The 12,590-nt window shown below is 35.8% G+C and overlaps 2 protein-coding genes and 1 long non-coding RNA gene across 3 annotated transcripts in view; 1 reads left to right on the forward strand and 2 right to left on the reverse strand.

The window, feature by feature from the left end:
• The first annotated feature begins 1,441 nt into the window (after nucleotides 1-1,441).
• On the forward strand, nucleotides 1,442-2,880 carry LOC103480803 (uncharacterized). Its single transcript, XR_536180.1, has 3 exons — nucleotides 1,442-1,654; nucleotides 2,276-2,483; nucleotides 2,619-2,880. It is a non-coding gene; the product is annotated as an uncharacterized LOC103480803 (long non-coding RNA).
• Nucleotides 2,881-4,386: 1,506 nt separating this feature from the next.
• Nucleotides 4,387-9,162, reverse strand: LOC103480885 (zinc finger protein 260-like). The gene is made up of 2 exons (XM_017310381.1): nucleotides 8,903-9,162; nucleotides 4,387-6,598 (listed from the first exon to the last, which is right to left on the reverse strand). Exons 1-2 carry the CDS (start codon nucleotides 9,069-9,071, stop codon nucleotides 4,719-4,721), a joined length of 2,049 nt encoding a protein of 682 aa, XP_017165870.1. The 5' UTR covers nucleotides 9,072-9,162; the 3' UTR covers nucleotides 4,387-4,718.
• Nucleotides 9,163-10,094: 932 nt separating this feature from the next.
• Nucleotides 10,095-12,590, reverse strand: part of LOC108167177 (gastrula zinc finger protein XlCGF57.1-like) — a 7,886-nt gene continuing 5,390 nt past the window's right edge. Inside the window, exon 3 of the mRNA XM_017310350.1 lies at nucleotides 10,095-12,587. Coding sequence (XP_017165839.1) covers nucleotides 11,211-12,587 — 1,377 coding nt within the window. The 3' untranslated portion in view covers nucleotides 10,095-11,210. The remainder of the gene's footprint in view (nucleotides 12,588-12,590) is intronic.

Consider the following 12,590-nt stretch of genomic DNA (forward strand, 5'->3'; position numbering starts at 1 on the left):
CAAAGTTGCAGTCAAATGTAACGTAAAATGTGGTTTAATTTTTTAAACCGCTTGTGTGTTCAAGCTGCACCATCAAAAATGACTAGTAAGTAGCAATGAACAACAAAAGTGTTTTTCTCAGTAAACAAGCTAAACCATAGAAGTCAAACTAAGATTCAAATGTTGCTTAGATATGAGTTTGGTTCACCATTACTGATGGTGAAAATAGCTAAAAATAGGAGGTGTGGACAAAGTTCTGGGTCAGGTCCACTAAAAATGTAATTTTCAAAAGCATTTTGTAACTGGGAGCCTGTACATTAGCATCTTTACATTTCCAAAACATTATTTGTCGTATTTGAATACATGCTTGAGGAATAATAAAATTTTTTGACGGAGAAAATTGAAACCCATTTTGTCCCTATTCTCAAGAATCACTTCGTAGACTAATTACTTAAAATGGCACAATTCACTACTCACCCAGCAGAAACAAGTGGACAGCCATCTAATGCTGCTTTTGATCTTAAATACTTGACCCAAAATGAAACTAAATGATTGTATTCTCCAAGATTTTGAAAGCTTCCTTCTGGCTCGTCGTATAATATGAGGTCTGCAGCTCCAGGTAGTTATGTGGATCGCCTTGACACCGGATAAATCCTCAAGATTATAAGAGAAGTCTTTTTTTACCGAGATAATATGGATCACATCCTAAATATATGCATATTTTTTTGAGATGCCTCGCTGTTCCAGCCTATTTAGGGCATTAGCTGCTAGTTGTGATCAACTTTGCTTTGTTTTTGTTAAATTGGTTCTAGTGGTCTTTTATTTGATAGTTAATTGACAGGAAAGTGGGTATTTAGAGAAGGGGGAAGACATGCTTCAAGGGTCGCCAGGTCGGGACTCGAGCCGGCGACGGCTGCGTCGAGGACTGGGGCCTCCATATGTGGGTTGTGTTTAACCCCTGCACCACCACAGCACAACCCAACTTTGCTTTGGTTTGAACCGGAGAAATCCCCTTCCGGACCTCCATCTGAATTTCGCGCATCATCCAGGTCAGGTGACTGAAACCCAGCAATATGAAATAAATAAAGTATAATATTATGGAAAAGTTTACTTAACTTCAGTAACTCAATTTGACCTTGTGAAACAGAATGTATGGAATAATTACTGATGTTTTCAAGTGTTTCATCTGAGTTAATTATGATGCTCTGCTTACAGCCCACAGGTCTTCAGTTTATAAATACAAAGATCTGTTAGGATCTACTCTTGATGTTGTAAATGATGTGAAACTATTACTATCTTCTCGTTTTCGATTCTTTTTGGAAGTTGGTTTATCGTTTTTGTTGGCATTCATTTCTATTGAAATTTTGCAAGAAAACTGAAAAGAAGAAGTGAAAAATCCTTACTGTTCTGTTCTCTGAAGTTCTGTTTCAGAGAACAGAACAAGAAGTTCTGTTCTCTGAAACAATTAGGAAAAACCTCTGTCATAGACAACAGGGCCTTCTGTTGTATGTGTAGTTTGGAGACTCCCAACACGCAAAAGTTAGACGTTAGACTAGATTGTCTCTCAATTAGTTTATTTTTATTATCTCTGCTGACGTCCAGAGATCACCTGACCTGAATATCAACAGCGGAGGAGAAACAAATATTGAGAAAAGCAAGTCGCCCAACCAGATTTGTAAGTCTGTACTAATTTGGTTTTATGTTTGCTTAGATTTCAGTTTAATGAATATTTATAATTTTTGTCCATTTTGTCTGAAGTTTACAGATCATCTTAGATAAAACTAATCTTTCACAGTTGGTCCATCCACAGTTTAATGTAAATGTTGGGTTATTCTGATAGAATAATGGACTTGAACTTCGTATTTTTTCCCCCTGGGAATTCAAGTTTCACAGAATTTCTTTTTTTTTAAATCTGAAGAAAAAAAAAAGGCATTTTTTCCAAAGACTAAATGATGCTAAATAATTACTGTTAGACCAGAGGCCTGGTTTTCACAGAGGGAGCTTTCTAGAAAATGTTTTAATTTTCCTTCCATGTAATTTTTTTCTCTTTGTTTGGAAACTTGAAACTACAAATATATTGGGAATTATTTACTCTACCAGCCTCTAAATATCCTCCATCAGATATCTAGAAAACCTCTTGAGCTGATTTTGTTTTGAAGGTTTAGCAGCTAAAGAAAAAGTGCAAGATTGTGGGTCAACATGAGTATCTGGATCATAAAGGCCGCTGGCCGCTGCTCCAGATAATTGATTCTTCCACGTTCAAACGTGATGTAAACACAGGTCTGTCTCCTCTCAGAGGATGAAGATGATCTCCAGGGTCCTGCTGCTCGTCATCCTCAACTCTTGTGTCTGTGGTCAGTCTCCAGTCCAGAGAGACAAAGACGTCCTCAGAGAAGGACGAATCAGACTCCATGTGTCCAGACTGAGGACTGAAGACTCTGGTCTGTGTGACGTGAAAACTGAGGACGGTTCTGGTTCTGGAAGATGTCAAGTCAGTACATCCAGTGAGTTTGTTGATTAAATCTTCAACTGTTCTCTTTATGGAAACAGAAATCCCTTTGAATCTCCGCTCTGTGTTTATTATCAATATCTATCATTTCCTGTAAATAAAACTGATCAGTTTAATCTCTTCAAAGCAGCAAAGAATCAACCTGAGACTTCAAACTGGATCAGGAACCAGGGCGGAAGAGATGGGCTCTACTGTGGACTGCTGCTGTTTATATTTGTGAAGGTTTTCCTGATTTACCATCTTCTTCATGCAAAAAGTTTTATTCCAGTCTCTGATTCCAGCCAAATCATTTAAAGCTCATCAACGTCTGAAGCAGAATGTTGATATGTGTTCAATAAACTCAAAATGTTGTAGTTTAGCAGGAAGTTCTGCTTGTCTGACCTTTTAAGGTTTTGCAGTTTCTCAGAGATCTGAGCGAATAGATCTGTGTGAGCAGATCTGTGTGAATAGATGTGGTTACAGAGATAAAGTGAAACTATGAAAAATGTAGATGTAACTTTATTTTAGAGATAACTGATGTGGCAGATTTGACCCTGTTAGATATGACAGGGAGCAGAAAATATATTGATGAGGCAAGTTTTAAAAATATTTGTCATGGTTTCATGCTTCTTATATAAAAGCATTGAATTATTATTTTTGATTGTTTTTGGCATATTTATATAAATAAATGTTTTGACATGTTTGAGTCTGTTTAAACTACTGTATGACCTAAAAAGAGGGATTATCCGTTAACATCATGCTGAGTCAACATCTTCTGCACTGTGCATGTCGCCTCATTTCTGCTTTTATTCTGCCAGGTCAGAAAAATTTAACTTGAGCAGAGCAAAATTCCCTGCAGTCAAAATGATTGCTAATTGTGACCAAAATTGGTAGAAATGATCACATTTCATTTGTGCTTTAAATGCTAAATATGAATTTCATTTTTATTAAAATTTAGTTTTAGGAAAAGATATTTAGAGGGACTCTCATTAAGAGCTGATGATCCTACTGTGTAAAGTCTAGTCAAAGTTCATTCATGTAGCACATTCACAACAACCTCACCTGACCAAAGTGCTTCGCAAAAATTACAACGTAGGTAGATAAATGATGAACAAAAAAATAAGATAAAATCTGGTAAAGATAACAGACATTGATCAAATTTAAAAACCAAGAAAATACAAGGGGAATTTATTTTTTTACTCTTTTTTTTCTACCCCAAGCAGTCTAATTTCCTTGAACAGATTTTAACTACATATCAACTAAGCGGTTCCCAGAGCCAGCACAGTCCTCAGGTTTCTCCTGTATAATAAAATATTTATGATCTCATTGTTGTTACACTACCAGGCAATTCTGCACTATTGTGAACTAAATAAAATGTATCAAACTTGCAAGCAATGCTTTTGTTAAGTCATACAAACTTATCTGTGTAAAGTTCTGGTAAAAGGAGAATTTAAGATTTCAATTTCATGGTTCGATTACAAATCAGGTCACCATAATCTGCCATATGACAGAAACTAACAACATTTAGCCATCACACACCCAGGGATAAAGAGACTTCTAGCATAAACACACTGCTACTGATGCATCACTAATTTATATTCACCTGTCAAACACGAGAGCAACAGTGAGTGCTTCATTTGGTCAACAGTTGGTACAGTGCTGAATTACTCAACATGTTCAATACGCCCTCTGGTGGCGAACTGCTGCAACTACACGTTGCTGGTAACAGTATTCTACTAAACAGAAACAAGAAGACCATCTTTATAGCAAATAGTCTTTATTATCTGAGAATTATGAATAAAGTTTTTTGCAAGTAATTTTTCTATCTGTAATTCAAATAATTTCAGCAATACATTTTCTACCCAAAACATAAAAACCATGTCAAAGGCAAACTAACAAAAAAGACACGAATAAAAAAATTACTTTAGTTTAGAGTAACTAACAAGAATAAAGTAAATGCAAATGCTTAAACAAACAAAAACTGAAAACATCTTAGATCATTATTTAGCACAATTTCATTCCCCAACCAGCAGCTTTGATGGTCCTGAAAAGGGTGACTTAAGTCTTAAGTCCTATTTCACTCAAAATATCCATTTTAAATGGAAAGATAAAACTGAAAACAAATGAATGTTCAAGTATTCCAGCTAAATCTTCTATTTGAAACAAAGCTGTTACATTTAACAATGTGATCCAGTTGCAATTACTCTCCTAAAGAGCAAGTTACTGAGAATCTTGCTGCGCAAAGTTCACATTATTCCATAAAACGTGTGTGTGTTCTCATGTGAACAGTTAAATTTGTTTTCCGAGAGAAATTTTTTCCACAGGTCTCACAAGAAAAAGGCTTCTCATCTGTGTGAATGCTCATGTGATACGTTAAATTACATTTTTGATTGAAACTTTTTCCACAGGTCTCACAAGAAAAAGGCTTCTCACCTGTATGGACTCTCATATGATAAGTTAAATTACATTTCTGACCGAAACTTTTTCCACAGGTTCCACAAGAAAAAGGTTTCTCACTTAAATGGGATTTCATGTGATAAAGCAAACTAGAACTAAACATAAAACATTTTCCACAGGTTTGACAAGAGAAAGGCTTCTCACCTGTGTGAATTCTCAGGTGAGCAGTTAAACTTTTTTTATGCGTTAAACACTTTCCACAAATCTCACAAGAGAAAGGTTTCTCACCTGTGTGAATTCTCATGTGCTGAGTTAAACTCTTTCTTTCACTGTAACTCTTTCCACAGGTCCCACAGGAGAAAGGCTTCTCTCTTGTGTGAATTTTCATATGATCATTTAAATTGCCTTTTCGAGTGAAACATTTTCCACAGGTCTCACACGAGAAAGACTTCTCACCTGTATGAATTTTCATGTGAGCAGTTAAACTTTTTTTATGACTTAAACTTTTTCCACAGATTTCACATTCGAAAGACTTCTCATCTGTGTGAATTCTCTTGTGAAAATGTAAACTTTTTTTATCAGTGAAACTTGTTCCACAGGACCCACATGAGAAAACCTTCTCACTTCTATGGGTCTTCATGTGATAAGTTAAACTGTATTTTTGAGAGAAACGTTTTCCACATGCCCCACATGAGAAAACCTTGTTACTTCTATGAGTCTTCTTGTGATAAGTTAAATTGTATTTTTGAGAGAACCTTTTTCCACAGGTCCTACAAGAGAAAGGTTTCTCACCTGTGTGAATTCTCATGTGATTAACTAAATCAGATTTACACACAAAAGCTTTTTCACAGGTCGCACATGAAAATGGCTTCTCAGCAATGTGAATCCTCATATGACGAAGTGAGTTATATTTACTTTGGAAACCTTTTCCACAGGTCCCACATGAGTAAGGCTTCTCACCTGTGTGAAGTCTCATGTGAATCCTTAACGTGCTGTTGTAATTGAAGCCTTTTCCACAAGCAACACATGTGAATGGTTTTTCACCTGTGTGAATTCTCATGTGATTAATTAAACAAGCCTCTTGGCTGTATCTTTTTCCACAAGTAAAACATGTGAAAGATTTCTTGTTTCTGTGAGTTCTCATGTGTTTAGTCAAGTATCTGGTTCGAGAAAAGGTTTTATCACAAATTTTACAAGGATATAATTTTTGGCCTGGTTGGGATTTCCTATGCCTCTTTTGGGTTGAACTGTCATTTGGGTTTTTCTGCTGTTTGGTTTTTTGACATCTCTCATTTTGTTCCTGTTTATCTCTCTCTTTTCTTGAGTCTTCAGAATTGTTTCCTTCCTGGTTCAGGGTCTCAACTTCAGGAGAGATGAGTTGGTTCTTCTGTGGTTCTGTTTCATTGCGGATTCTTTTCACATTAGAATGAATCACCAACATGTCGTCAGTCTCCTGTTTCAGCACAAGATGCTCTTCATCATGACTGATGCAGAGTGGCTTCTCTTCATCTTTGAACTGTTGAGGTTCTGGTTCCTCTTGCTCCCGTTTTATCTCCAGAGGTTCTGGTTCTTGATTTATCTGCAGAGGTTCTGGTTCCTGTTTTACCTCCAGAGGTTCTGGTTCTTGTTTTATCTGCAGAGATTCTGGTTCCTCTTGATCTAAGTTGGAGTTTTCCTCCTGGTTTCTTGGATCATTTCGAACCTCCTCTTTACACGCACAGCATTGTGGGAGATCTGGACAAAAAGACAAAACAACAGTTTTAAAATGTGAATGAAACAATTCTTGGTTTATCCAATGGGGATTTTTTTTTTGCAGTTATTCTAAGAAATGTAGTTCTTCTGACCAGAAGGGAGCCAAATATATGATAATATATGAGTCCAAATATTAAATTAACAATTTTCAGGTGAGTAAATAAGCATACATGTAAAGTTTTAGTTTTAAAAATAAGGGAAAACCATGACTTGCGACAGACTGGCGACCTGTCCAGGTGACCCTGCCTCTTGCCTGAAACGCTCTCTAGGAACACCCTTGTCCCTAGAGAGGCTGGGAGGGCACCAGCAACCCTCCCAGCCTCTCTAGGGACAAGGGTGTCAGAAAATGGAAGGATGGATGGAAAACCAAGACTGGTTTTACAAGATATGTAAAATAACAATCTGTCAATGACTTACAAACTACGATCAGGTGCTCAGAATCTGGTAGGTTTATCTTTGTTGACACTAAATTGCTGAAAACACAAAATGGAATCGGAGAACATTTTAAATTTATCAACCTTATTTATATGATATAATTATGTTGAGTTAAAGTCATTCCATGCAGAAATTACATTTCATTGTGCAGGAAATGAGTCTTAATCATTGGCAGAAAAACAATGTAAGCATTTTCTTGTATTTTTTTTTTGTTATGACACAGAATATATTCAAACATAAAGTGCATGTTCTATGTATAAGACTCCCAAACATGTCCTTTCTGAATTTAGAAAATTAAATAAAATACCACAGCACAAAAGTGGTATTTTACTATGCATTATTATTTTATTTAGCTACATGTGTCACAGAACAGTGAGCAGGTTTAGTGCAGATAACCCATGAAAAAACACTTTTACTGCTTTTACTTTTACTGCACATTAGGTATTTAAGTGGGCAGATATTGACGACAAATGACAAAATGCAAATGACTCATAGGGAGAAAACCCTAAGTTTTAGGGAGAGACAAAGGTAAAGGAGACAAATCTTTGTTGCAATCAAATCTTTCAGTTTTATGCCCAAGTTGTAATATTCCCATTTCTTCTGGAGAATATGCTTCAGTCCCTGCTGCTATTTCTACAGAGATGTGCATAATATTCAGACTCAGGCCAAGATGCAGTTAGCATTAAAATCCCACTCTTACTCCCACACATTCTCCTATTGGCAAAAATATTAACCCTCTGGTAAAAACTCAATTCGATTTCTGTTTCGGTGGACAGAATCTGCCTGGGTTTCAACAAAGTGTCAAAGTGAACCCAATCTTATTTTTTATTCATCAATGGTAAATTTCATATACACAAATGTACATTTTTAAAGAGAAAACCATATTTGTCCCTTTTTATTATTTAGTAGAGTTCAGAACAACATTGACTAAATACAAAGGCTCTAATAAACTCCTTCCAAGATGTATAGAAAAGCGGTTCAAAATGAAAGAAATTTATTTTAAAAACTAAAGGTCAAGACAAATATTACTTCAGTTTGAGAGATTCAAGTGTGGAGTAGTTGTTGCGAAGAGTTAAAACTATATACATAATTTGCTAAACAAATGCAAGGTATTATAGTTTTCTTTTGCAAGTTTGTCTACTGGTTTTGCTGGATTTCCATTATACATTTAGAAAATAGACACACTAGATCCTGTTGCTTTGCTTTTGTTTTCATGTATAACAAAGTTAAAGTGTAATGAGGTTGTAATTCTACCTACATTTTTTTCTGTCCACACTGTGTGTTCATGCCACTGATAGGAATTTAATAATAATTGTCTATTTATCTATTTCTGTATTAGTTTACTCCCAGTTTATTACCCACAATCTATTGCAAATTATTTTTATATGAGGTTCCTTGAAAATTATGCGCCATTGTTTATCATTTTCTCTCCGCACTACTGTGATTCTGCCATCATCTTATTACTACTTTTGTTATTTATTGTCCCCATGGCTAACCTTGTGGTGTTACGTACCTCTTACGACACTTACGTATCCTGTTGCTATTCAATGATACAAAAATATTTTTGAGAGGCTGTCTAGAAACATAATTAAATCGAATAATTTGAAACAAACTCTTACCATTACTTTCTTAAACTGGTGGAGTAGAGATTAGGGTGCCACGGACCAGAAACTATAATGTAGATAAGCGATGAAGAGTAGATTGTCCAAATCACAGTTACTCGTTATTGACCATTAAAGACTTATAGTTTCATGTAAAAGCCGTTTAAATAGGTTGACGTCGCACCAAACATTCTCCTTAACTTGTCTAAAACTCCCTGTATCACCAGTAAAACGTGAAGGTGTTTCGTACCTATCCGGTGTAAAATTATCTTCGGTATCCGGGTAAAATCCATCAGTCTGCGCTGATCCTCCATCTCTTCCTCGATTTTGACGCTGATTTCTTTCAACTCTATGAATTTTTCTTCAGCAGGAGTTTCCTGCTCGTTGCTAAACTCTCTCTGAGGCGGAACTGAAGACATTTTGTAAAGCAAACACTCAGATATTTACCTAAAACACCAAATCCGTCTTCACACAACCTTCTAACAAAAGAGAAGCTAATGTGGTCCTCCGTGCGTTTCATTGTAACTGCACTGAAGAAACTGTTAACAACTTTTAGTTCCGCTTTGGATTTTCGGCATTTAGTCTCCTCTTTTATGTATCGTTATACTAAATAAATTAGGATATTGTGTAAACCTACTTCATTTCAGTAACTCATTACAACCCTGTGAAATACTATGTGGAATAATAACACACAGACTAATGTTTACAAGCCTTGTTTAAATTAATTATGATGGTATTCTGCTTACAGGTTAGAACTGTTGAATGTATAAATACAAACATATTTTAGGATCTATTTAAAAATCACATTAATTAACGAGATCATGAAACATTTTCTATTGATTATTTTTTACTTCAGTTTTTTTTTTATAAAGATGAGTTCATTGTGCCCTCTGGTGGCGAAATGTTGCAACTACATGTTTAGTGTCACCATAAATGACAATAGGAGAATAATTTACATATTTAAACAGAACAGTATTATCTTTAAATAAAACAAGTTAATAGGCGATGGGGTGTAATTATGTACATCTATTTTGCCACACAATATTCTAAACCAGGGCTGCCCAAAGTTGGTCCATGAGGGTCGGCATCCTGCATGTTTTAGTTCTCTCCCTGGTGGAAGTAACAACCTCCTCAGCAAGTCTATGTTCCTCTTAGGCCTCTAATGAGCCATCATTTGATCCAAGTGTGTAAAACCAGGGAGAGAACTAAAACATGCAGGATGCCGGCCCTCGAGGCCCGACTTTGGACACCCCTATTCTAAACAAAATAAAGAAAAAAACCATCAATATTGTAAATACACTTTATTGTCCAAGAATTAAACAGAATGCTCTTTTGAAAGCATTTTTCTATCTTGAATTTCATAGCAATACATTTTCTACAATTCAAAATATAAACACCATGTTAAAGAAAACTGACAAAAAAAACGACATGGGTAAAAAAAACCTACACTTTAGAGTAGAAGAGAGGAAAAATAAAGACAATGCAAAGTCAAACAAAAAGGGAAAGTATTTCAGAATATTATTTAGCATAATTTCTTTCCATAATCAAAACCAGAGAAAACAGAAAAAAACAACTATGGATTTAGATAATATTCAGAAAACATTACTCGCATTAATTTGTGACCCTAGCAGCACATGAGGCAGCAGCTAACATGCATCCATTTCCCAGAACCATTGAAATAAAAGAAATAAGTACAAAGGATAAACACACAATAAAGTCTCAAAAACTTTACAAGTCTAAATCTGAAAGCATTCAAAGCTATTTCTCCTTCAAGAGACTATTAATATCTCCTTCACTCTCATTAAAAAATACAAATGTAAACATAAAATTGCAAGAATAAAGTAAATGTTAAAGTATTTCAGCTAAATATCTGATTTAAAAAGCTGCTTATGCAAAGCTGCTACATTTAAAAAAGCAATCCAAATATAATTACTCAACTTCCAAACAGCAAGTTACTCAGAATCTTGGTACTTGAAGTTCAAATGATGCCATGAAACTTGCATGAGTTCTCACGTGAACGACTAAATTTCTTTTGAGCAAAACTTTTTCTACAGTACCCTCAAGAGAAAGGATTCTCAGGCAAGTTAATCCCCATGGTAACCTATCTGGTAACCATATTATCACTACATCTGACCAATCTGATACTGACTGACGTCTACATGGTCCTGGCTTCTATTCTTCTTCTGATCGTTATATACATACCTTTGGGACAGGCCAATCTGTCCCCATTAACTGGTTAATTTCATTTCAGATTACATACAGGGAGCAAATATACATAACCGTATCCATTCAGTGAACTTTAACAACCATAGACCTTTAGAAAAACATTATTATTAGCACCCACAATTAATGTTAACAGTGCACCTGTCACTCTTAATATGGCTCTTTTAAATGTCCACTCTCTTTTAAAAAAAATATATCATATTATAAATGAACACACACTTATTGTGAGGCTTCTTTCCAGTGTAATGGTTCCTGCTTGTGGAACCATCTCCCAGAGAACCTGAGGGCCGTAGAAAATGCTGACGTCTTCAAGAGCTGGCTCAACACCTGACTTTTTAACCAATTCCTGGATCACTTTGAAGTGCTGAAGGATCCTTTATGAATAACATTGATTGACTGATTGATTGATTGATGTGATGAAGTAAACTGGATTTACACACAGAACATTTTCCACAGGTTCCACAAGAGAAAGTCTCATCTGTGTGAACTCTCATGTGAGCAGTTAAATTTATTTTATGAGCGAAACTTGTTCCACAGGTCTCACAAGTGAAAGGCTTTTCACCTGTGTGAATTCTCATGTGATTAACTAAGTGTGAATTGTACACAAAACTTTTTCCACAGGTCATACATGACAAACTCTTTGCACATGTGTGCAATGTCATGTGAGCAGTTAGACTTTTTTTATGAGCGAAACCTTTTCCACATGTTCCACAGGACAAAGGCTTCTCACCTGTGTGAATTCTCATGTGACTGACCAAGTTTGATTCATACACAAAGTCTTTCCCACAAGTCCCACAAGAGAAAGGTTTCTTACCAGTGTGAAATCTCATGTGAACAGTCAACTTTTCTTTATCAGTGAAACTTTTTCTACAGGTCCCACACGAGAAAGAATTCTCACTTGTATGAGTCTTCATGTGAGAATTTAAAGAGTTTTTTCGAGCAAAATTTTTTCCGCATGTCCCACATGAGAAAGGCTTCTCACCTGTGTGAACTCTCATGTGATTGTCTAAGTCGGGTTTCCTTCGGAAACATTTTTTACAGGTCCCACATGAGAAAGGCTTCTCATTTGTGTGAATTCCCATGTGATTAACTAAGTGAGATTTAGACACAAAATTTCTTCCACAGGTCCCACATGAGAAAATCTTCTCACCCGTGTGAAATCTCATGTGAACGGTTAAATTTCTTTTATGACTGAAACCTTTTCCACACGTTCTACAGGGGAAAGGCTTCTTAACTATGTGAATCATCATGTGTTCATGTAACAGAGATTTACACAGAAAACCTTTTCCACAGGTTGTGCATGTGTAAGGCTTATCACCTGAGTGAATTCTCATGTGAACTTTTAAAGTGTCTTTGTGATAGAAACTTTTTCCACAAGCTGTACATGTGTACGGTTTTTCCCCTGTGTGAATTCTCATGTGATAAATTAAACGACTCTTGCAAGGATAACTTTTTCCACAGGTTGAACAGGTGAAAGGTTTCTTGTGATTTCTCATGTGTGACGTCAAGGAAATACTTTGAGAAAAGGTTTTATCACAAAATTTACAAGAATATAGTTTTTGGTTCGGGTGAGCTTTCTTGTGTGTTTTCTGTTTTGAAGTCTCAGTTTTGCCTTTCTGCGGTTTATTCCCCAAAATATCACAAGTCTCCTGTTTCAGCACAAGATGCTCTTCATCCTGACTGATGCAGAGTTGCTTCTCTTCCTCTTTGAACTG

Source organism: Poecilia reticulata, linkage group LG18 (assembly GCF_000633615.1).
Source record: "Poecilia reticulata strain Guanapo linkage group LG18, Guppy_female_1.0+MT, whole genome shotgun sequence".
Classification (NCBI taxonomy): Eukaryota; Metazoa; Chordata; class Actinopteri; order Cyprinodontiformes; family Poeciliidae; genus Poecilia; species Poecilia reticulata.

Coding starts and splice junctions, on each gene's coding strand:
- LOC103480885 (XM_017310381.1), bottom strand. CDS start 9,071: ATGTCTTCAGTTCCGCCTCAGAGAGAGTTTAGCAACGAGCAGGAAACT. Junction 6,599..8,902: donor GATAATTTTACACCGGATAG/GTACGAAACACC, acceptor CTTTTTGTCCAG/ATCTCCCACAATGCTGTGCG.